The 25,949-nt window shown below is 42.1% G+C and overlaps 1 protein-coding gene across 9 annotated transcripts in view; it reads right to left on the minus strand.

Moving 5' to 3' along the window:
- Nucleotides 1-589: 589 nt before the first annotated feature.
- Nucleotides 590-25,949, minus strand: part of HIVEP2 (HIVEP zinc finger 2) — a 136,160-nt gene continuing 110,800 nt past the window's right edge. For all 9 annotated transcript variants that reach the window (XM_059467972.1, XM_059467968.1, XM_059467974.1 and 6 more), the window contains 6 exons: nucleotides 19,196-24,815; nucleotides 18,297-18,451; nucleotides 13,000-13,175; nucleotides 10,294-10,395; nucleotides 8,870-9,780; nucleotides 590-2,265 (listed from right to left, as the gene is read on the minus strand). In XM_059467972.1, coding sequence (XP_059323955.1) covers nucleotides 1,447-2,265; nucleotides 8,870-9,780; nucleotides 10,294-10,395; nucleotides 13,000-13,175; nucleotides 18,297-18,451; nucleotides 19,196-24,607 — 7,575 coding nt within the window. In that variant the 5' untranslated portion in view covers nucleotides 24,608-24,815 and the 3' untranslated portion in view covers nucleotides 590-1,446. The remainder of the gene's footprint in view (nucleotides 2,266-8,869; nucleotides 9,781-10,293; nucleotides 10,396-12,999; nucleotides 13,176-18,296; nucleotides 18,452-19,195; nucleotides 24,816-25,949) is intronic.

A 25,949-nucleotide genomic window follows, 5' to 3' on the forward strand; every position in this document is an offset into this window, starting at 1 on the left:
CCTACACTGGAAGACTGTGACTTTCTTGCCCATGAAACCCATCTCAGAAGAGGCCAGGGTGGTGGTGCTCTCCGCCTTGCCGGCAGGGCCACACACCTCCATCCACAGGACAGGACGGAACGGGACAGAACGGGAGCCTCCCCCGAAGCTGGCACAGGTATTGCAGTAGGGAGTGGCCAGCTGTGGAGTTCAAGAGCAAGGAAACACCTTTTTCTCCTCTCCAAACGCCTCTCTGACACTCCAGGGCACTTCTTCTCCATGACACCTACGGCCCTTGGTGAGCCCTCGGAGCAGGGGACTGCCAGGCTTGGCAGGGCGCCGTGTGTCCAGCCGGCAGGCCAGCTCCTGGCCCAGCCCCAAGCGGCCGTAGGGGCCTTGCCACCCTGCTGCTGGAGGCCAGGCAGTGGGTCAGGGCGCTGCTGGGCTCTGCCCTCGGGCAGGCAGCAGTGCCCCAGCCCGCTCCTGGAAGCACCAGCACAGCAAACCCTGCCCGTCCCGGTGAGCTACACAGATGGCACCAGTGATGCACATATTTACATGGGGTGGAATGTTTTCCCATAGCTTTTTAAGGAGTATATAGATCAACATGTTCACATAAGACCAAATACTTTTAATATATTTATAACTGTTTTATAAAGCTTTGAAAAAACTCACAATAGCACATTGTTTTACTTTAATGCTTTACGGTACTATCAGTTTAAAATCACAATCAGCACTTAAGTTATAGTCAATCCGGCAAACAAGAGACAAAAAAAATTACAAGAGTTAAGAACTGACTGATACATCTTTTATCTTTTTTTTTTAACTAATGCATAAGTGCAGAATAATATAAGATACTCTAGTTTAAATATCTTGTTTTACAATATACATTTTGTTCTAATTACGCAACAGTAAATCCCATGCTTCACATAGAAAAGCAATCCACAACATTAAGAAAAAAATTTACAATTTATGAAACAAAGTAAATAAATATTAGTATTACAGAATCAGAGCTGTACATAAAAGCTGTTCAGTTTTAATCATATAAAAATATGTTTTAGTGCAACCTCACATATATTGATGCTGTTCTGTTTTACATCATTTAGATCCAAGTGTCCAAAAAAGGAAAGAAATTACATTTATTACAAAGCAGATACACAAATTCTAAAATATGTACAAATTACTGCTAAAAAAATGCTTATAAGAATATAAGCAAAGTAAAGAAAAGGCACAAACATCTGTACAATTTAAAAGTACCAGACCCAATAAGAATTTCAAATTTAGTTTTGGTCAGGCTCATGATGACTTGTTACTTTATCTAATTCTTTTGATATAACAAAAGTATATATAATAGCAAACTACTGTAACTTAGAACAGGCATGCTGTAAATTTGAATACTTTTTCTATCTCTAGAAAAAAAAAAAGGTGGGGTAAATGTATGGGGTGAAAGTCTCCATGCATCTCAGATCAATGCGGCTTGCTCTTCTCAGATGACGGATCTTTCCTTTCCTGTGTGCTTGACGGGGGCTCGCTCCTGCTGTGAAAGCCCAGCTGCTGGACATCCACAAAGCTCTTGCTGTAAAAGGTGGGATGGGCTGGCGCAGTCTGTGATGTACCAAAACTGTCCTGTTCACCACCATGCGAGTCAGGATGGGTGGCTGAGGCACAGGGCTGGCCCGGCTCAGATCCACTAAAGTGTTTAATGCTAAAATGTGCACTTTCTAAGGGTTTCTGGTGAGGCTCAGAAGGCCTCTGCAGCTGCTCCGCCCCGTGCAGAACGGCTTCTTCTGTGGCGATTCGCAGAGAGGCTATGGCTTTTGTACAAGTCTGTATGTTCTCCTCCTGCTCCCTCTCGGTAGCCACCACACTGTCCTCGGATGTGCTCTGGGCCAGCAACAGCAGCGGCGAGGAGGGGGCGCTGGGGGGAGCGGCGGCGTGCAAGCTGTGCGGAGAGGTACGCTTCTCGTGGGGCTTCGAAATGCTGAACGGCTCTTTCGCCAGGGCTTCCGCAGCTCCTCTCTGCTTCTCCTCAGAGACCTGCCTCTGCAGGGACAGAGTGGACGGAGAATGTAAACCTGAAAGGGCCACGGGGACTGAATGGACCATCTGGATCCCCCCGATGGGCATCATGGGGATAGGTGCTCGGATCTGCTGCTGGGAGTGTAGTGGAAGATGACTGAAGACGTAGTCGCTCGGACCTTCAGGGAACAGGCTAGACCTGCGATGTTCCATGCCTCCTTTTTCTCCATAAATGTTGAAATAAGGTGCCTGAGACAACCCCCTCCTCTGTAACCAGAAGAAAAAAAAAGAGATGTCAGCACTGTAACTATCAGAATTCTTGTCTGGCTGCCAAACCACCTATCTGCTTTCCTGTCTAACACAACCTCCCATTCACGAAGCACCTTTCATCCAGACGGATCCCAAAGCATTTGGAAAACTCCGCTAATTGCATATCCAAACAACAGAGGAGGTTTTGCTTAGCTCAGCCCTACAGGGCTCATGACTCTGAGGTGAAAGCAGTGGCTAGTTAAGAGAATTCAGCAACACAATGCAGCAATTTAGGTCAGGAAGTGGAGGGTATTATATTCAATTGAAACTTTGAACAGAATTTGGGGTAGATAGATTTTCATTCCCCAAGAGAAATTTGGCCAGGAGATCCATCTTACCCTCTCTTTTGGAAAAATGTGCTGGTATTTAAACTTTATTGCAGAGAAGTACACGTCTGAACATCCCCTGCTCAGCACCACTGCTGGGCATAACAGGGAATATCTGACAGCATGTATGTATTTACTGCCTTCTGAAAAACCTGCTCTTGAGCCCCACAGAAGGCACTTGCTCCCTGGGAGCTTTATCCAATCCTTGGTGAAAGCAGATGGGTATTTCCATGCAAGTTCAAGTGTCTTTGTGTGATGAAGACACAAATTTTTTTAGTCATTGAGACAATGGAGTACCCCTCTGGCTTATCTGCAGTGTAAACAATAAATAATAAAAAAAGCAGAGGCATCAGCTGTGAGCAGAAGTGATGATTGTGTCCCAGGGAGACTCACCCAGTCATAATGGGGTTGAGAAGAATGGGGGATTTTGTGATGGGTAATAAAAGCCAATCTCGCAATATTGACATTTTCACTGCCTTCCCATTAGCTCCTGCCTTGAAAGAATGAATAGCTCCATCTCCACTCAGTATTAAATATGCCCTGGCCTTTTGGGTTCCTTTTTATTTTCATTCCTAAGTTTTAAAATTTGTTTGCTATCTGATGATCAAGTATCGTTTCTTGCTGACCAGACGAGTAATGATGACAGAAGTGCAGGATGACATTTTCATAATTATATGTGGGATTTGGCCACACATCTCTCAGGGACTCTCATGTGAAATTAAATGAATGAAAATGCTCATCTCTGCTCTGTAAATTGACCAAACATGGATCAATTGCCCCAGGGCTGCAATGCTACCACAGCCTTGGTGTGGCAGCCCGAGGACTGCGCTGCTAAATGCCAAAGCACTGAAGTGGCAGCACTTCACTGCTGGGAAATCCTAGCTCTCAAGGCATTAAGCAACCTCTTGATCCCATCCTAGGGAGCTGGTTTAGGGGGCAATTAAAGATTCAGTTTCTCTGCTACCCAAGGGCTCAATCTCACTGTGCTCAGATGCTTTGTCCTGTTTAATATAAATCAATGTCGAGACAGGAAAGGGTGACCCATAATCATCAGAGTCAAACTTCAGAGATATTATTCAGAGACTAATCTATGTTGGGAATTTTCCTATTCAGAAAGTGAGACACTTGAGTCTCATAAAAGAGAAACTGTCACAAGAAAGCACAGTGACAGCACATTATATTGCTGAATGGGGAAAACTATACAAAATAAACTGCAACTGCCAAGCCACAAGACAGTTCACCTACCCTGTCAGTCCTTCCTATCACTAACTTCACCTCTGCACAGCTGCTTGCCCCTTTTTTTTTATCCATCTTTGGTCTGTCAACCAGCTTCTCAGTCATATTGTCCTTTTGGACATTTCCAACACCATGACATTTATTACTATTACATCTGATGTGAACTTGGGCTAAGGGAAATTGAGCAAAAAAAAAGAGTAAAACCCATCAAAGAATAAACCTAGTCACACACAAATCTCTAATTGAGAAAGACATTGGCTTCATGTTTTACCTTGCCAGAGTTTCTTAAGGGAATAGAGCAAGAATCTGTCCTTGCTGGATAGAGGTGCCTAACATGACAGAAACTGCTCTGTGCTTCAAAATCCGCCGCATCATCCAATATATGTCTTGTATGCCCAACTTTAACACAGACAGTGACAGTGTGTGCATGTCACTGGATACCTTCCAAGCCTGGCTGGGCACATACTGGATTATTTTTCTCTAACCCAGCCAGGTAAGTTTGGAAACAACACAAATGGTTATAATCACTAGTAACTGTTCCTACCTCTTTCCCTGCTTTTATTTCCTTTACCAATATCTAGCATTTTCATTCCTACAAGCAGACACACAGAGAAAGACTGCCTCTTTTCAACAAGCATCCTGAAAATGTAAAGACTTTCTGCAGTTGACAGGGCAAGGATTAGATCACAGAGCACAGAGCACGAAGTCATGGCATCTTTTTGCAGTCAGAGTGGGCTGCTGCCAGTGCTGCGAGCTGAGCTCTTCTCTTTGTCAGGTAATGGGAATCCAGTTAGTTTTCTATTAATTCTCATTTGCTACAGTTTAGCATATTTCCCTTCAACTCCAGGTAACATATAATTTCCCAAGCAACAGTATTCTGTAGCAGCTCCTCGCTAAATGCTCTGACCTGGTCACAAAGCTAGACTGCCACATCACACCCCTGAGCAAAGCCAAACCCAGCTTCACAAGTCCCTCAGAATGCCTCAGGGATGAGATAGGGTTTACCCTGTATCTGGTACATCACCCAAATCAGGCTGTGCGAGATTAGGAGGAAGATCACATTTCAAAGCCAAGCACCCTTCACAGACATCCTCTGGGCAGCCTCAGACCACAGCTTGCAAAAACATGTTGGGTGGAAAACAGTCTCTTTGATTAGCATGTCATAATGTACTTGAGGTTTTTTAAAATTGAAAACCAGAAAACACTGAACTCTACAGTGAAAATCTGTAACAGAGCACATTACCAATGTGCCTCCTGAAAGACATGGTGCCCAATAAAATGACTGTAACTCTGTGTGGCCCTCACTTTCAGGATCAGCTCAATTTGCAGCCCAACACAGAATGCACCACAGTAGCCCAGATGCACCAGGGAACCTATTTACAGTTTACCTGGAATTCAGAATTTCTGGCTCTCTGTACAAGAATGCATTTCACTCAAGATGATAAAGTAGTGAGTGTTTGGGAAGTGATTTAATATCCATGTTTGGGATGATCAAAGGACCATAAGTCCTATAAACTTTCAAGTGGTCATAGAGGTGCCTAATTCCCTTCAGCCCTTCTGAATATATCAAGACAGGCTTCAGACTTCAAAATGAATGAGATGAGCAACAAGATGGAAGCAGAAGCAAAATCCACTACTGCCTAGAAGCTAAGATAGTTGTGAGAGACCAGTCTGTGCCACTCCCAGCAAGACACCTCCTTGATCTCTTTGTGTCTATCCTGGGACTGGAAGAAGAGGCAAAGGTTCTGGTCTGCACTAGGAAGTAGCAGGGTGTACTAAGGTTTGGGACAAGCTGGAATGGAGTGAAAACTGCTTGTGCTGGATCCCATATTCACAATACAAGTGTCGTGGGTTTGGAAGGAAAGGTTGCTTCAGTCTAGCCCGGTGTGGCCTCTTTGCAGTCACTTGGATGGCCACTCACAGTTCAAGGGCACCTGCTGCCCTCCTGGTGCACATTTTCAGTTTAATTCCATCTGACAACAATCCAGGTCACTTACTCCCAGACTGAAAATGTGAGTCAAAACACAAAAAATGTGACAACAGAGACATATGCTTCAGTCAAATGAAAATGATAAAAGAGATTCACTCAGGGCGAACAAATGAAGCCTTCCTATTACTTCTTGTTCTCTCAGGACTGGCAGAAGATGACTTGGAAGAAGAATCTGAGCCCTTTGATAATGGCATCAGCCTCCTCAGTAAGGAAAGAAACCTCTGCAACTGACAGAAGATCCTGAATGTATTTAGAGAACAGTAGAAATCTGGCATTAATTTTAAAGACACCAACTCAACTAGTCAAAGCCAAGTGCGACCTTGCATACACTAGAGACTTAAGCTACTTTAGAGAGAGTATTCTGTTGCAAGAGTCTATCCTGCTATTGCTTGCCAAAGAAGAAAATAAGTGTGTATTTTCCTGTATTTTTATACAATCTAAAAAAATATTTACTTTCACCATGCTCTTTTCCACTTCCTAAACAAATAATTTTAATTGCTTTCTATGTAGTGCTTTTCATGCCTGAGCACTTTACAAGTCTTTTGCAAGAGACCACCAAAGTGCATGGACATTCAACAGGAAGCAAGATGAAGGGCAACTAGACCAGCACTGGCCAAAGAGACTGAGCAAATACATCGATTTCAGCTGAGAAGAAAGAAAACTGGCCTCTTCTGAGAACTGCAGGCACTGGAAGCACAAAACTGCCCTTATTCCTGCAAGGACTGGGAACCCAATGCAGCTCTGAAAGTACTTTAAGGATTGTAAGCCAGCATGAGCATCACCAATGCAGCTGCTAATGATGTTCTGGTTTGCTGGATTTTACTACTCTAAAAAGTGAAAAACAACCTTTATTCCTTTTTTTTCTCTGACAGCTTTCACTTATTGCTAGCTCAGGTGCTATTTGTCTTCCCACATGCTGAGTATAATAACTTGTGTTTCACTTAAGCTTGTCTAATGTTTGGCTAAAGTCCATTTTCCAGAAAGGCATCAAGAGACAAGGAATGCATCTTTCCTTCCTTGCAGTCATTTGTTGCAACAGGCAATCATCCTCACTTGTCCTTTTTTTCATTTACATTTGCCTGGGCTCTGCTTCCAGTGATGCCTCCTCTATTCAGGTTGTAGTGACTCTACTGAGGTCTGGCCTTCTCTCCCAAACACCCAATATGCCATCAAGTTACTGATCCTTTCTGTAAGACAACTGAACTGATTTTTCATTGTGTTTTTCACTACCACATGCCTGACTCTCAAAAAACAAGGTAAGCACTAGAAGTCTATCTGGCATGGTGGACTCCTTAAAAGAAGGAATGAGAAGTGCTAAGAGAGTCCTTACAATGTGCTAAACGCCTTGCTGGAAGGTGTGCATAATGCATAAGAAAAATATTACAGCAAGAACTGTCAGATGGTCAAGGATTACCATTTTTGCTAGCATCATTAACATCTAAAATCCTTTACTACAGGATGCCAGTGTGCATCATGTGGGGCATGAGGGACTGGGGCACCCTGCACAGTGTCAGCTGTAGAATCCCATATGATCCCATTCATCTGATACTAAGACATCATGACTAGTTAAACTGGTGACTCTTCACCCACTTGTGCTTCCTCACACAGTCAGGAATGCAGAACTGCTGGTGGGATTTGTACCCTCTCTCAGCTGTGCAGCGATCACTCCTGTCAGAGAGCAGCAGGGTTTCAGCATGCCCTTTCTCAAGGACCATTTAGTCAATCAGTCACCGTCTAAGATGTGAGAGAAGCATCTCTGTTGCTCTCTCCTATAAATACAGCCACTCAAGTTGCAGCTTTCCCTTACACCCCTGAAATGCTGGGAAATCACTTATGGATCTGCCAAGCTGGCAGCATCTCAGCTCTTTTTGGTCCACCCCAGCTCCAAACATCCTTGCCCAGGTGCATCCTTCATCCCTTATCCTGGGAGCAGATAACACATCAGCCTGACTCTACAGAGAAAAATACACCAGAGCTGAGAAATGCGGACTGTATGAACTGAAGGTTCAATTCTTCTCCTCCACAGAGGAACACTGCAAAGACTACACGGAGAGCCAAGAAGATTGGGAATGGGGAAGCAGGAAGAAGAGGCCAGCCAGGAGAAGAGCAACGAGTTCTGAGGTAGCTTGCCCAGGTTGAACCCACATATAGGCAGGAAGTGAGAGGGCAGCCACAACAGCAACAGGGTGAGGAAAGCATAGTTAATAATTAAGTAAATTCACACCTAGGAAGGCCATTCCTTACCTCTAAAGGAATCCGCAATCTATTTGTGGAGGGAGTGCTTTGTGAATGCTAGAGCTGGCCAAAAGTGCCAATCAGGCAGTTTCTGGGAGCTGATTTACCAAAAGGGAAGAGCACAGACAGCAGCTGCGCAAATTTTGCATATTTCCACCCAAACGGTTGTGGCACTTCCTGCGGGGCATACAGCTGCCTGCTCCTCTCACACAATAATATCCTTTAAATTCCAGCCACAGATCATAATTTCAGTGTGCACTCTGCTTTTCTAAGAGGTTCCATTATCTTAGCATTTTTATTCCATTAAGGAATACTCAGTGGTGGGCACCGTACCACAAGAACTGGGCTTTAAGCCTTGATTTTGGCTGGATCTCACCTGAGAGTCCAGAAAGTACAATATTTCTTACAGTGCAGAAGAAGGCCTCACAAACCATGTAAGCTTTCTGGGCCATTTAAAAATTATACACACATATATATATGTAATGAATATGGAGGCAGAAAATGCAAACCAGGCTAATTTCATTGAAGTTCATGGAGCTACTCAGAGTTCTACCAAGTGAACACTTGCCCCTTAGGCTGATTCTAGTGCATCAAATTAGCATCCTGACTTGGTCTTTGTCTATTCCAAATTTCTTGCATTTGTTCCAAGACTGCCCACCAAGACTCGAAGTTTATGTCTTCTTCTTCTACAAAGCTGCAAAGATTTTTGAAATGCTCAAATTCAGTAAGAGCACAGTTTTCTACAGGAGGAATGAAAATATTCTTTCATACTTACTGAATGTCCCACTGGAATAGACTCAGACTGTAAATATTGACCCATGGACAATGCTGGGTTGTGGTACAAGCCCCTCCGGGGAGACGCAGCTCTAACGGAGGCCATGTATCGCCTCTCTCGCCTGGGAGACAAATCTCTTCGAACAGACACATCTTTCCCTGGTGACACTGGTCTCCTTGGCGACAGGTGACGTCTCGGGGACACGTCCCGTCTTGGTGATAACTCTCTCCTCAGCACAGCCTCCTTCCGCGGGGAAAGGTGCCTCATGGGTGAAATATCTCGTCGGGGTGACAGATGTCTTCTGGGTGACAAATCCCCTTTTGGCATCAAATACCTCTTTGGTGAGTTATCTCTGTAGGGTGAAGAATCGTAGCCAGGTGACGATTGTCGACTGGAAGGTGAGAGGTCCCTCGGAGAAGAACTGGGATCCAACGAAAGCGTGCAATCCTCATCCATGCTACTGGGTATGTCCAATCTGTCTTTATCAGGCTCTGAATCCGTACTCTTGCTCTGGAAAAACCTCTGATATTCTGTCATTTGTGTGTCGTCACAGGAGTCGCTTGGTGTTATAAGCTGAGTAACCTGAATGCTAGGTAAGGTGACCAAGTAACTGATGAGGGAAGAGTGTCCCACGGAAAGGGAGCCCTCTGGGGAAGCCCCCTGCGATGCCCCAGCTGAGTTCACTGACAGGGAGGAGAACCGAGGGGGCTGCGGGCTGGTGCTTCTTGATCTGGTTTTTGGTGTCGAGTCTCCCTGAGTATCATCAAAATCATCCTCATCTTCATCATCATCATCATTGTCATCGCCGTCCTCGCCATCCGATTCCTCTGCGTCAGAAAACTGGTGCTCTGCTGACAGCCCTGCCAGGCTGCTGCTCTTCTCTGCTTCCTGCTGCATGTCCTCCATATTTTCTGAAACAACCACAGCAAGTCCAAATGATTAGCACATATCCCACCTCTCACACCACAACCATTCCCCGCCCAGCACACTCAATGCCATCGCTGGATGCTCTTCACCTGGGATGGCTGCATAAAGCCATTCCTCATTGATTAAAACCACATTTTTTTTCAAAATAATGCCTAAAATTCTAAACTTGAAGTATGGAAGCAAATTCAACCTATAGTACTTTGCAAGTTCACTCTTGGGAACCTCAAATGAGACAGATGACAACAGGCCATATTTTTATTTCTAGCATCTCTTCATGTAAAAAAAGTATAACCCAGACAACTAGATAGGATTTTTTTTTTTTACTTCCTGTTTATTAAAACATTAACTCTCAATAAAAAAATACCCCAAATACTCATAATATATTTTCCCATGCCCATCACTGTGCTAAAGTGCAGTGAGTCATTTACAGACTCCATACTTTCCATACTTTTGTTGGAATGAGGCCGTTCCAACTAAATGAAATCATTTTGACATACCTGCTTCTTCAGTTTCAGCATCATCTACAGATGTCATTGATACTCCAAGCTCCAAGCATTTTTTCATGTGTGCTTTAGACTTCATATGTTTTGTCAGATTTCCTGTGGATCAGAGATTAATGTAATTAATGGACAACAACAAAGATCACTCTTCAAGTAAGGTTTTGGTGTATCTTAGCTCCATTATGCTGCAGGTAATGGGGTTTAGCTTTAGAAAACACCACAACAGACAGGGCTGACTCATCAAGATCACTGGCCTCAGAGCCTGTTTTAATGAGAGCTGGTTTTTATATAGAAAATAAAAAAATTAAATACACTCAGGGCCTGAGACGTACATAGGCATCTCTCCAATTTTCCGCATGATATTTAGGCACCCCTACAAAACCCACTTTTGGATGTTACCTGTTCCTGGACTCACTGTTCATAATATATACAGATTGCCACAGCACAGCAGCCATTCAGGTCTCATGCTCCCATTTACACAGTGGCACTTTCCAGGTAAGGGCTCTCACATTTAACTTCGCACATGGTTTCCAAATGCTCCATGTATTTGAAGCATTTGGAGGCAAAAGTACCCCACCAAAAAAAAAAAAAAAAACAAAACAAGACACTTACAGGAGACTTTTCTATGCAAATATACCATCTAGCTGCAGTGTCTGAACTGAGAGAAGCTGTGCTTACAGCACCCACCTGGGACGGGGGAAATTCAAGTTCAGCTCCCAGATTTAGAGTACGGATCTAAACCAGACACAGCAGAGATTTGAAAGCAAATCTCCCACTCCCCTGAGGGAGCAATCTAACACTAGACTATTGACTTTCTGGAGTGCCTGTCTTGGTCTGTTTTTTCATAGATTAAAAAACTGGGTTGAGATTGGCCCCAAGAGACAGTTCATGACAAAGAATCTTGAGCACAAAGCACAAGCTGGAGAATATTGCTCTAATCCATTTGCCACTTCAGCCTCATTTGCAACACCCAAACGGGAAAGCATGGCACAAGCAAACCCAACCCACTACCAAGTCATGGTGTTTCTTAGTTCAAGGAAAGCCCTCTGGAAATGCATTTATGCTGCTTCTAGGACCCCAACCAGCATCTCCAGATGGTGTTGTGGTACATGCCATCTGGGGTCAGGAACACTGCACTCTTCTGCTGAATAGCGCAGGTGTGCTTAGAAACTCACAATGCTCTTCTTCTCTGCCTTTCAGCTCCAGCTAGTTTGAATAATTCCCTTCTCACTAGGAGTTTCTTGAGTCTGTGCACTGCATGAAAAATTTAACTTGGCCATTGATGCTTCTGGATGGCTAAATGCTCGCAAAAACTAAAAACATAAGTACTTCTGAAAGTTTGTCCTCACTGCTCACAGCAAAGTAGCAGCAGTAGTTATGAGGCTGACAACTGCTTATAATCAGTAATGAACCAGTAAAACACTGCTTGTACTTCAAAGGCTAACCTAGTCTCTTGCTACTCATGCCCCTTCTGTGCAAGAGTAAACCACCTCATCCATGTTTCTCCTTCTTTGTCAGAAATGCCAGCCACAGCAAGCAATTTCTCTCTTTTTTTTTTTTTTCCATGCCACCTCTTCTTCCTGGAATGTCCTCTCTGAACACAGGTATAAAACCACAACCCTGTCATGTACTTCAAGTCCCTACTCAAGACCCATTCCTCCAGCAATGTCAAATGTAAGCAATGATATGAGAGCAGCTCACCAGATGGTCTACTGGGACTACAAACAAGCAGCTCCTTGTCTTTCTCTCTTCATGCCCATGAACATTCCCATCTTAAATTAGGCTGATGGGTCTACTACCATCCATCAGCTGTTCCCATCTTTGGCACAGAAAGAACTGCTGGAGTCATGGAAACTATTACAATTCTCAATCCTCAAAACAGCCATGAAACTGCACGGGGATCTTGGGAGAAATTTCCTTCAGCATTCTTTCTCCTCCTTTGAGTTAAGTTTCACTGCACTGGGACTAGAATCCATTCTTTTGTCTGCCAAAGGGAAGCTAAGAAACTGAGAATGTAAGGCTGATTTAGGCTGTGCTACAAAGAAATGATACCAAGGAAAGGATTTTTTTTTTTCAAGGAGATGGTTGCATCACGAATCTGAATTCCAAAGAATACCATTATCTGTGGCCACAGGGTGACAAATGGAAGCTTTTTTTTCTAAGCTGATAAATACATGTGAACAGAAGCTATCAGATCTCTATTCATAATTAATGCCACAGTGGATGGACTGGCCCATCTAGGAGACATATATTATTTATAAACTTGAAACTGACCCACTGTAAAGCCTGTGAAGGCATGTCTTCCTCAGCAGCTGATGCTCTGCTTCTACATTATGTCATAAGAAATATGGTCTCCTGGTAGCATTTAAGTGCTGCTGCAATTAAAATTTGCACCATGCAACAATATTGGCAAAGTATTATTTTTCAGGGTGGTTCTTATGCTACTACATTTTCCCTGCAGACAGAAGGACCATCCAAGAGTCTCTAGGTTCTCAATGAAGCTATCCAAGGAGTCTCAGAGTCTTACAAAATCCCTGGATTAATTGTACAGAAGAGAACAAGCTTTCTTATATAGTCCTGTATATAGAAACATAAAAAATTTATTCTGAAGAAAATATTCTTCTTGATTGCAATGGGTGATTGAATCCCAGAGGGTAAAATAGCTCCAGAAGTGGCAAGAGCTCAAATGAAAAGGTCAGGTACCTTTAGTTTTGAAGGCAAAATTGCATAGCTTGCATACATAAGGCCGGACATCAGTGTGAGTGCGGATATGTTTTTTGAGCATGCTGGGCTTTTTACAGCGAATGCCACATTCTTCACAAATGTACTTTCCTCGGCCACGACCTCTGACATAGACATAATCCTCATTTGATTTATACCTGTGGGAAGAGAGCAAGTACTTAAGTCATTCATATTTTAGGTCTGATACATGTACAAACATCACTTCTATGCATCTGATCCTCATAATCAATGCAAACTCACAGAAGTCCAAAGGAACTACTGAATTTTCAGTATGGAACTCATAAAGTATTTGGCTTTCAGAGAATGTGCTGGCCCCAATATATTTAAGCAATATGAAACCAACAAGTTGCAGTATGAGTACAGTATAAACACCTTGTCAGGAAACCAACAAAGAACCATTCCTATAGACACAACTCCAAATATAAGCCTATAGGTTGAATTTCAGCTCACTGTATTCTTGTACAGCACAGACATTTACCACCACTGAAAACAGCATTATTTTGCAGCACCGTTCATTTAACTATTTTAGTGTATTTATCCCTTGGGATCAGATAAATCACATCCTGGAAATGCCCGTTTCTTCCCATTAAGCATAAAGGGAACATGGATGACGAGCAAGGATATATTCATTCACATTACACATGCCTGACATCCCCAAAGATAAATTGCTCCCCAAAGAGACATGGAGTTGATTTCACTCAGGTATGTGATGCTTTAGAAATAAAATGGTCAAACACAGATACTTTGAAGAAAGCTATTACTGAAATTTTTCTTATGGCATAGAACTGACACACAGACATAAGGTTTCGATTTTTTTTTTTGCTGATCACATAGTGTGTAGTTAGAAAATAAATAAGATATTAAAATCTATGTAAAGCTGTACATTGCCTTTATTATCATGTAAATTCTTAATACTGAAATCTAAAGGAGTCCAGGGAATCTACTCCGGCTGTTCTGAGGTTTGAAGACTGCATTCCTTTGGGGAAGAATTCCATCCTCATTCACTCAAAGTAAAATCCAGGAAGTGTAAGAACTGAGAAATAATATTTTCTCTGCTCTCTATCCTCCATTGCCCTCATCTTAAGCAGCACAAAGTGCTTTCAGTCATTCTGTGGATGCACAACCCACAAAATATTGTTGATACTGACATTCAGTACTTCAAATAAAAAAGGGACTATGTGAAAGATTCTGTTAATGCGATGATAACTCTACAAGAAAAAAAGTGGCAATTTTTGGGTTACAGAGCTGGAACATTTTTCAAGTGTGCTGTTCTTAGATGAACACTTACCCATATGTTTAGCTATATCATAGGCAATATAAATTCTGAAGTTAATATTCTAGAAAAACAGTGTCCTGTTCTGAAGTCAATCTTCTTATCTTTTAAACTCATTAGCTCCTCTTTCAAATGCAGATGCCTAAATTCAGGTTTTTTTCATCTCATTTCCAACAAAGTTGTACTTCTCCCATATCCTTCATTGTCCCTGGCAGCATGGACAAAACTGGAATAGTCTAAAATAATGTAGTATTTAGTCATCTCTCTAGCAGGTTTTCTGTACAATATTTTTGGGATCTTGGTTGCCCCATTTCCCAGGTTTTCCTTCATATGCACATGTCAAGGACTGCTAGTCATCTCTCTATCCACTGCTTCATCAACTTCCTCCAAGCTTTCTCCCACAGACAAAAAAAAAGAAAAGTCCATTATTATTTGAAATACTGCTATTTTATCTTCTCTTCATCTCTCCTTACAGTCTTATTTTTCTGGGATGGAGTCTACTGTACCACCCCTGATTGACACTGGTAAGATAAATGCTGTGCTATTACATGTGCTTTTCTGTTGTTCCATCTCTGCTCTTCTTCTGCTTGACCTCATTCCACTGGCTTCTGTCACCTGTCAGATCCCATTGGACACAAAGAGAATGATAAAACATGTGTCTCTTCATCATTCATATAGATGATTTTTGGCCACAACTGACCTTGACTCTTTAAGTATGCTTCATCATAACAATGACTGTAAGAGAAATGACACACACAAACTTGACATTTAAAGAAGGGCTGGTGCAAAAACTAAAAGACCAGAAGTCAGAGTCATGGTGATTACCTTTTAGACCTCAGGAATATTGGATCTTACTGCTAGTTTGTGCCTCTCTCAAAGCTTTGAGTAATTTCCCCCTTCCTACTATGTAATCTCCATGTAAGGACTTTGGCCACTGCTGCTCAGAGTTTGACTAGGATGGGACTCTTGAGTTAAAAAGTATTAATAACTCTCAGAGTCCTGCAATTTCTATTCAAAACTGAATTATTATTTGAGTTATAATTGAGTTATTTTATTTGGGTTCTTCAATTAGAGTCTATTACTGGTAGATATGAAAGTACAAACATAAGCAAATGGTGAATTCTTGCTGTCAGCTAATGTCATTAAACTAGGTGTCAGATGAGCAGGCATGCTTGTCCTGTCCCTTCTTTCTTTGCACACCACTAGTAACTAACTGTACTGCAGCAAGGATTGAACCTGAAATTACCACTTTTCTTTGAGAAATACTGTTTCATATCCCATCAGTCACATCTGCAGTCAAATGATGGAAGGCAGATTTTGTGATTCAGGTAATTTCACTTGAATCAAGCCACCTGCCAGTGGTAACAATGCAGGGTTTAGTTTTTTCCTTCCAAACTCCCTCTGCTATGATGCTTACAAAAAGCTCTTCATGGGCTTTCTGCAGCGAGGTGGTGATGTGCTGTGACATCTGGTGGCACTGGCTGACATTTGGACTCGATCTCAGAGGTCTCTTCCAACTGCAACAACTCTATGATTCAATGATCTACTTTTTGCCTCGATTCTGATTCTGCTCCTTCAGCTTCTCACTCATCCCCAGCCCCAGCTGTCTTGCTCCAGTGGGGTGGAGCATTCATGTGGCCCAGCTGCCATATGAATGCTCCACCCCACTGGCACAAGGCAGCTACAGAGCTCCACTTGCCTGCTAATTTCACACAGACAAAAGCAGACAACCACAGATCTTTCCCAGCTAATTACCTTCTTCACACCTATGAAACAAAAGCAATCACAAAGCCTAAGGAAACCCATTGCCCATGAAAACTGAAAACCAAAATGAAAATATGCTGCTGAAACAAGGTACAACCATCCATACTTGTCTATCCAGGGGAGAAAATGTGACATGAAGACAACAGACATTTGCTATATAGTTCATTGCACTATGTGCTTAAAGGAGATGAAGGTGTGCTTGAAGAGAGAGCAAAATAGCTCAACAAACAGCCAAGAAGCAAGCATAGAAACCCACCCACATCAAAAACTAGCTTTAAGAAGTGATAGACAATAGATAGCTTTAAGTGCGATAGACAACAACTTGAAGAGAAGGAAAAATTCAATAACCCTGACAGAAAGCAGTGCTAGACATGACAATAATGTCTAAGGTATATTACACCGATTTAAAAAATAGCCAAATGAATGTCAAGAATGGAAAGAATTAATCTGTTCTTCCACAAATAATTGTTGTAAAATGTACCATGAAGTTATGATGCACGAGGAAAGAGTGCATCACTGCATCACCTCATTTGCTGCAGTTTTGCAGTTTTTATGTTTCTATTGAGGAAGTCCCAGTCTATTGCACAGACTATTTGTTCTCCCCACTCCAGAAACTGATGTGCACATCAAGGTTTCCTATGTTTTGTTTTACTCAAAGGGTATCTAAACATAGCTAAGTATTACTAGGAGACATTTCTAAGTGAAGTGTGAATTACATGATTTTACTCAAATAGTTTCATAAACCTTATTGATGTACAGGAAAACTTAAGGTAGTGCAATTAACACACAAAATTTATTGACGTAAGTATTAGATAGTAGAAGTTTTTTATAGAGTGATCTGCTGCAGCTCACACTCATCTGAATTCTCCTTTAAGTTGCTTTTCTTAACACACTTTCACTCTTCTGACCTCTCATCATGTAGCTTACATCAAGGCAGACTATCTTCACCTGGGTCATCCAAATTCAGAAATGGTACAAAGTGGGAAGCAACTTCATTCTTCAAAGTGGGAGTGAGTTGAAGCACCAGCTCTTTACATTTCTTGTAAACTTAGGTTTACAACTGAATTTGGCTCACTTTTGTAAAGCCAGTCTACTGGCTTAGGTACTAGGACAAGGTACAACTACAGAGAACAGGACAAGAGTGTCTGGGCCAGCACACCTATAAAAATCTCCAAAAGAACTTTTTCAGTCTTTCAAGCAAGATGTAGGCTATACTCCTTCAGTGTTGCAGACTACAGAGAAATGGCAATGGTAATTTCATGGAGATTATTCAATCATAGAAAAAAACACATCAATGAAGGACAATTGAGATTTTAAAGGGTACAAACTGACAGGAAAAGGAAATGGATTTATGAATTTCTCACATCTCCCTCCTGACCTATTTAGTCACCCCAATAAAACAGTGCTTTGGGACCATCTGAGTTTGGTAAGACTACAAATCACATCTTGTTTAGCCACCTGACTATGCACAACTAAAAACTAGCAAACTAACTGCATTGTGTCAGAATTCTGTAAATGAAATTCAACAATATCTTCCATTTTAGAGAATACTGCAGAGACAAACAAGTGTCTTTTTAATTTTCCTTTCTTAACAAGTTTCATAAGGCTCAAAACAATGTTAATTGGCTTTCCCCTCTTTGTTATTTGCTTCTGTTATCACTTGAGTGATAGATTGTCATAGTAAAATGAAACAGTATTTTATCAACCATACATGACAGATCTATGGATTAGCCTTAGATACCATAGATTTCATTGGCATTTTACATTTAATCTCCAAAAGCCAACCTCAGTAAATAGTACAATATTGCAAGAATAAGAACACCTTGTCAACCCGTTCAACTGAGTGGAAATACACAAGTGCCTAAAAATGGAAACACATCCTCATGAAAGTCATTAAATACAAAGAAATGGCACAGAAAATATCAACATGTTAGCAGTTCATCCACTTCCTTATGACTTAAGAAATTAAAGTAACAACTTCAAGCAAGTGCTCTCACACAGATGGAAAACAATTGTCTTAATAGCAAAGTAGCAAAGTGAGCATACAAGTACCCTGTGGTGCATTTTAAGACTGACAAATACACAAAAAAGAAGAGACTTAGGAGCTACAGGACATGGCAAGAATACAAAAGACTGTTCACATTCTAATTCATTCATATTCATTTTCAAATGTCTGTAAAATGACAGGCTGAGCTTTAAATTTCCAGTTATATTTTCTTACCCTCCTTCAAAGATTTTAATTCGTATCGGCTCAGTTTGTTTGGATGTAATGTCTTTATCTCCATGAATGTCTCCTTTTACTCTTTCTTTTATAATATTCCCCACTACTTTCTTTTCAAGCTTGCTGCCAAACAAGAAGAATGGCTCATGTTTCATCTGTAGAACAAAGTCAAGCAAGGGTGTTACTTCTGGAGCATACAATAAATGCACACTTCATTTCAAATACTTTTAACATACCAGGTCAAAGCCAAACTCTCATTCTGGTCCAACTCTATACGATGAATTAATCTGTCCCATTTAATTTGACAGAGAATAAAAGAGGAGGCAACACAGACAAATTTTTACAAGTCTTGACAGAAAATACAATACTGTATCTTTCCTCAGGAAAAAAAAATAATGGAAAATAGATATGAAAAAGCCTCAGAAGGTAATTTATTGCCATTACAGAATTTTCCCTGGCACTATTAGCAAACCCTTTATCCGTGAGGAAGAGTCAATATGTAAAAGACATTAAATGGATCTGAAGATCCTTACTCAATTTTATCTTAATCTTTTCTTACAAAAGCATGTGGATGTTTGTGTCTGACACACGGTTTATCAGGAAAAACAAAGGGCAAAATAAAAGGCGATAATGTGTCAGACTCTGGCACACATAAATGGAAGGCTTTAAAAGCCTCACTTTTTACATCTGATTTTGAAAATAGAAACAGAGACAGAGACAGTAGCAGTAGCAGAGCTTGCAGAAGGATAAATTGAGGCTCCAAAGTTGTCTTGGGAAGATGTCACTGGCTGATTTCCCAATAGGGAAATTAAAAAAAAATTAACTCACATTTTATAGTTTACTAGAAATTTTTCACATAAACATATATGCATTTAATTTTATTAAAATTTCTTATTTACCTGAGCAAACTGCTTCCATGCACTTGATGATGTCAGTTTACCAGCTCCAGGTCTGTGCATAGCAGCCAGGGTGTAGATTTCCGTGGTGTTTTTTTGCTTGGACCTTAAAAGTGCTAAAGTGGTCTTTGTACTTAACCCAGATGGGTTTGGGTTACATGAACTTATACACCATGAGGCATAAACAGAAGCTTTGAGGGTTGGTTGCTGAGTGTAATTGGGTTTTGTATAGTTTAAGAAACACCAGCTCACAGTAGTCGTCGTACGCAGACTTGGGAACTGAAGGATCTGTTGAAAATCTGCTACGTCTGTCAGGAGAATGGTTGAGGCTGTGACTTTCCCAACAGCATTAGACGACATCTGGACCAGCATGCCAAGAGGTAATTTTTGATGTTTCAGTTGGTCTTCTGCCTGAATTTCTCCTGGTGGCAATGAAGACCTCTGTGGACTCATGCTCATATCTGAGGCTGTTTCATCCACATCCAACTCTTCTGGTGAGTCTCTTCCTTCAGATGGGCCACTGGACTTCTGTCCCGGGGATGCGGAATCAAAACTGGAAAGTTTCTCTCTGCTCAGTGGGAATGCATCAGCTCCCGCCATGCTGACAGGTGGGAAATCTTGAGATGTTGAGGATGACAGCGATGAAGAGGATGACATGGATGGCAGACTTTCTTTTGGCTCAGTAGCACAGCTCTGCCTTACTAGTTGAGGCTTCTGCATTCTTGGATAATCTTTCTTTATATCTGAGTTAGTCAACTCAACTGCACTTAGCTCCTCAACTATCTGTCCATACATTTTTTCTTCTTTGACTCGTTTCTGCTGCTTGGTCTCCATGAAGAGGTCCAAGCTGCTGGCAGGGGAAAGCATTCGTTTGCTTCCTCCCAAGGTAGAAGCCATGTCAGAAGTGGAAGGCAGACACAAGGGAATTGGTGCCTCCAGTCCAAGTGGAAGTGTCTGCGGCACTTTCCACAAGGGATATTTTTCTAGTCCTCCATGATGACCCAACATTTGAGCTATGTTAAATCCAATTCCTTGCATGGTTGCATTAGTTGCCAATGTTCTTTGAGAAACTGTCTCATCAACTTTACATATTACAATTGCAGGACTGTTGCTCTGTCCAAGGATCTGGGAAATGCTTGTGTACATGACACTACCATAAGATGGCACGTGGGTTTGTATCCTGACGGGAACAACTGTTCCTGGCAAAGACTGTACAGATCCATCACTTGGGGAGTCAAAATCTGTCTGAAGAGGCTGCTCAGAGGATGTATCTGTTGGTTTAATGCTGTGGTCTGACTGGTACTTAGCAAGAGTATTTTTTGAATACGACCCAGATGTTCCTGAGTAATGCTGGTATGCTTGCTCTTTAGCGTGCACATAATCAGCTGCTTTCTTTCCAATAAGCTCAGGTGCATGTTCTAGGTGATAACTTGGAGGTACATCTATTTGGAAAGCCTGTTTGACATAAGATTTCTGCAGCTGTTGTACAAATGGATGCTGGAAGTGCAGAGGTTCTGTGCAGGACTGCCACAAGATAGGCTGCTGAGATGGTGGTAAGTGAACCATGCAGACAGCCGGATAGGGGAACTGAAACAAGGTGCTATGAATAGGGGGAAACGGGACTTTTTCCTGATGTGCAAATAGCTGCTGCTGCCCTGATGGATGTTTGCTAGGAATATAAGGTGCTTGCTGGATTAAGGGAGTCCTTAACATTTCTGGGCTGTCTGCAACAAGAGCCTGTTGCTGGGCAAGGTGGGATGAGCTATTACTAAGCTGAGCACAAGAGCCAATAGCCTGTTTTCCAGAGTCATCCACCTGAATGGGCTGGAGAACAGAGGAAGGGGAGTGATGCCAGACAAACTGGGAAGAGCGAAGACCAACCTGTGAATGTTCCATCTGCTCCTGCTTTATACTTTGTTCTGCGCTCTGATCAGTCTGAGAAATCTCTGGAAAACCACTGAAGGAAGCTTGGCGAACCAAGAAGCATTTCTTCCTTTCTCGGGATGGAGACAATGCCACAGTAGGTGTTCCAGCTGAAGAGGCATGAGACAGGTTCCCATAATCAAAGGATTTACTTCGGATCTCTGGGATTTCAGCAGCATGAGGACAGGGCATCTGTTCAGACGAACAGCGTCTCATTTCCCTCTGATGGTGATGCCCAGGGACGGAAAGTGAGTAAGCACCTGCTGGAACTGTTAAAAACTCGGACTGTTTTCCAAATTCATCTTGTTTGGAAGGTGTGATGAACTTCATATTCTCTTCTCTTTCAAAGGACATTGAAAAACTTGAACTGTGGGACAAATTACTTTCTTGGCTAGGGCTGCGAGAGAGACTTGTACCTGTCGACTCAAAGCTGGATTCCCCAGAGGAGTGCTCCATGTCAGCCAGTCTTAAACGCTTCTTTTTGGGTGGTAGCTTTTCAGCTGGAAGCTGAGAAAGGGTTTCACTTCTCTGGGGCCACTGAAATTCTTCAGTGGGTCTCTCCGGCTCTTTACTCTGCACTTCTTTATCTTTCTCAGGCTTATCTGGCTCCTCTGTGACACGAATTTCAGGTACCTGTATGTTGTGCTGGCGAACCAGCCTGGGCTGGATATGACAGGGCTGAGGCTGCTGGGACGGGGATGGCTTACAGCTGTCAGCATTTTCCATTTGTGGAGCTCGGTCTGGGCTCATTGGGGACTCACAAATCTCACTCTCACATGTTTCAGATGGTGAATACATCTTTTCCTGCTGGCAGGCAATATGTTCTGTAGATTCAGACCTTTCAAATGAGTTTGGCCGACTCAATGAATTTGTGTGCTGAATGACAGAGATGACATTTCCGGGGGGCTTTCTAACCAGTGATTCCGCAGCCTTTTCTTGCTCTGCAGTAAGGGATGAGTCTTCCAAAGAAGCTGCTGGACTTCCAGACTGCAAGTAAGGCCTGCACATTTCAAAACGTTCCGCATGGCAATGGGGAGCGTTTTCCAGGCCTTGAAGGGCAAATCCACTTCTTGGCACTTCCTGAATTTGGGATTTGGGATCAAAGTCCAAAGGTTGAATTCCCCCAGGGGTGCCAGTTGTACTGCTGCAAATCATAGGACTGTCTTCCTCATCTCCAACACTCTCCTCTTTCCTGCGCTTTCTGTTTTCAAAAGTTGTTCCAAGCATGGATGGCACCGACTGGGATTGTCCAAGTGCATCAACAAAAAACTCTCCCCCTTTGTTCATCCCACTTAAGGATGGTGAGTCCCTGTAGTTCTGCTTCTGAGCTTCAAATTCCTCCCACTTTCTGTAGTGCTTTCCACTGGCATCATAGTCATAAAAGGTCTTGTCTCCTTTCTTCTCCTTTAAGGATGGTCCTTTGTCACCTGCTGTCTGTCTGCTCGAAGCAATAATAATATTTTTCCCTTGTCTTCCATGATAATCTGAATCCGAGTGTCCCTCCTGTACAGATGGCAGTTCAAAGGCAGCCTGCCTTCTCAACATTCTTTGGTGGGATATTCCCACTGTCCCAGGATAAAATACATCATCAGAGCCAGTCATCTTCTCATCAAATGAATGGCTTCCTCTCAGAGATGGAGGAACACTTAGGCTGTTTGCAGAAGAGGTTGGCATGGAGTTACTTCTAATAAGAGGAGATGAATCTACTGGGGGCTCTAGAAGGACAGGCACATCACCCTGCTGACTCACTTGGTACAAGTTGGATTCACTTTTGATGGATGATGTGGTCTGGGATTGTCTACATTCTGTATTGCTGCCTGGATAAACTTGTGTAGATTTAATAGTGCTCAAATTATTGGAGTCAATGAGTTCCTCTTTATTTGGAGACAGGTGAGAAATATGTTCCTCAAGCATCTTGATATCTAATCTGTTATTTAAAAGAGGTGATGGGTCTGTTTTGCCCTTTCTACCCATTAAACTGTGTTCCTGATTTGTTGTGGCTACAGTTAGTGCTGTTCTTTGATTAATCCTATAGAACTTCCCAAAAATTATTTCTTCGTAAGACTTTGCATTAGTATTTGGTGGGCTAATTTGCTGCTCAGCGCTTTCTGAGCGGGAAAAATAGCCAGAGTCAGTGCTTCCCTTACTGTGTGGGCTCAGGAGGTTTAATGACTGCTCAGAATCTTGTCCTTTTTTCTCTGACAGTCTTAGTGCAAGTCGCTGTTTAACTGTATGAGAGTCATCAGACTTGGTACTTAAGGATGAGGTTTGCAACATATCAGAGCTAATATATGGTGAACTCTCACTGGGTAACTGAATCCCACTTTTAGGGATAATCAAAATGGGGACTTTCATCGGCCCCACCAAGGACTCCTCCATGGAGGAGTGAAAGCCACTCCTGCTGGCAATGTCCAGCGGGAGCTGTGAGACGGGGCTCAGTTTGTCAGAGCCTTCCACCAGGAGTGAGGTCTCCTCATCCGTGTCTGTGCTCTGCTCTCCATCTGAATGAATTTCAGCTTCCACATCGATGTAACTGGCATCAAGGTCCAATTTAGAGACTGCTGACTCTGTGAAAGGTACCAACCCTGCCTTAATTGCATGGGCATGTGACTTCCTGTGTTTGTAAAGGTTGCTTTTCGTCTTGAAGGAGAAACCACAAGGGACACAAGGGTACGGTCGCTCACCAGTATGAGACCTAATATGCTTTTTAAGTACACTAGGTTTGGCACAGGCCCGATTACAGTAAGGACAAATGTACTTGCCCGGCTTTTTGGGTTTGTGCTCTTTTTTGTGAGCATCTTCTGATTGTTCTAAAGATTTCTGTGAAAATTGGCTGTATGCAGGGTTCAAACTTGAAATCTTCTTCCTGGAGAAACCTCCACTATGGCTATGCATATGAAAAGGAAACAAGTCCTCTGAGGCAACTGATTGCAAGTGGCTAGGAAACTGCCATGGAGGGCCTTCCAAGCTCTGATGTGGCTTTATGTTGTGCAAGAAGCCTTGTGGCAACGAATGCTGTGGAAAGGAAAGTGAATGTTGACATGAATAAGGGCTTGGACGATGCTGCGGATATTGCTTCTCTGTGACTTGCTGTGCAGCTTCATTTGATGATACCAGTTTCCCAGAACTAAAAAGTTGTGCTGAGGCCGTGTTTCCTACTTGCTCGTGGTCTATTTGTGGTTGCCGCTGTACTTCTTGACTGCCGAAAGTGCTCATCTTAATAACAGCTGAATGTTCTTGCCTCCATCTACTTGGTACTTTAGCAGGTTCTCCAGACCTTGAGGTAGCTTTTTGCCCTATAGCTGTGTCCCCAGAGTCCATTTTGTTACACAAGGTCTTAAGTGCTAGTTCACTTGAAAGCTGTGCAGACACATGGAGTGTGCCCAAAGCTGTGCTTTTCAAAGTCTTGTTGCTCCCATTTTTCCAGGGCTGTTGCAAGTTCACAGACTTTTCTTTCTCTTTGGAACTTTCCACGCAGTAGTCTATAGGCATTAGATTTGTGTCTGTACACTAATGAGAGTATTACACAGTTCTGTTCATGGCATGAACTTTCCTAAACAGTTTATTGTACATTTGCAAAGATTTGTTATAGCATTTGGACATGTTTCATTATTATGAAATACTGAGATGAAGAATGATCCAGAGATTGTGATCTCCTAGAGCAAAGTCGTCTTCATCTCTTCCATGGTGACACAGCCATCTGTACAGAAATATAAAATAAAAAAGAAAACAAACCCGCACACACCAGTTAGTACAGCCATACTAAACAACATCGGTGCATTCTATTTATCCTTACATGGAAATTACTGAGGGACTTCAGCAAAAGTAACTACATTTCACTAAACTCCCTTTTGTGAGCAGACACAGTAAAGACTGGCTCCAGAGACTGCACACAAGCATAATCACTAGTCAATAGCAGCTCTAGGATTGGAAAATAAAGACCTACACTTTCCAAATTAAACAGTAGTTTTGGAAGGCTTTCAGGGGACAGTTTAAAGGCTTGATCTCAAAAAGTCCACCACATACTTTCAAAGCTCTTTCAGCAAATCACTGCTGAAAATAGAAGCCTAACACTGTGAGTGGGAATTACCTTATCCAGTATTACTCACTTAGGGTTCAGACATGCACTTTAGTCACCTGGCCTTCCTCTCAAGTCAAAGCAGGTTGATCAGAGAAGAAATATTCCCATATCATGACAGATGCTTCTGACACAGAGGCTGTCCATGCACAAGGCGCTCCACTATGGAGATGCTTGTGCCTAACTAGTCAGCTTGGGATATATACTTAATATTGCTAAAATACTGCTGAAGCGAGGCACTTCTTACCTTAGATAATATAACTGGTTTTATAAGAAGGTCTTGTTTGCCATTCTAAACTACTTTTAAACAGTCAAAAAAGAGACATCAAAGAAGCATTTCAAACCCAGCACTACTGGTACCTTTCCCCAACTCATCTTCAAATCACTAAGTTAAATTCTAGTGAGAATGTCTTGCCAGATGTAAAGGATGTATTAGAGATTTTTGTTTATGTGACTTTAGCATTTTAGATTTCACTGTTGAAACAATTCCATGCAGGCATACATGTATTTTTAATGCTTAAACACAAAAAGGTTTCCACAGTTTCATTAAAAAGACCAAAAGCTCAGAGGTATGATTTTCATAGAAAAGTATAGCATTTGAATTTGAAGTAGATCTTCCTCTCTGTTTTCATGTTATCCAAACACAAAATATTTTCTGGATAAAATAGTGAGAATTATACAGACAGCCATGATTTAACTACAGCAAGGAAAAGAGTTAAAAAGTCAGTATTACAGATACTGGAATACTTTTCATTC

The sequence above is a fragment of the Ammospiza nelsoni genome, chromosome 3 (assembly GCF_027579445.1).
Source record: "Ammospiza nelsoni isolate bAmmNel1 chromosome 3, bAmmNel1.pri, whole genome shotgun sequence".
Classification (NCBI taxonomy): Eukaryota; Metazoa; Chordata; class Aves; order Passeriformes; family Passerellidae; genus Ammospiza; species Ammospiza nelsoni.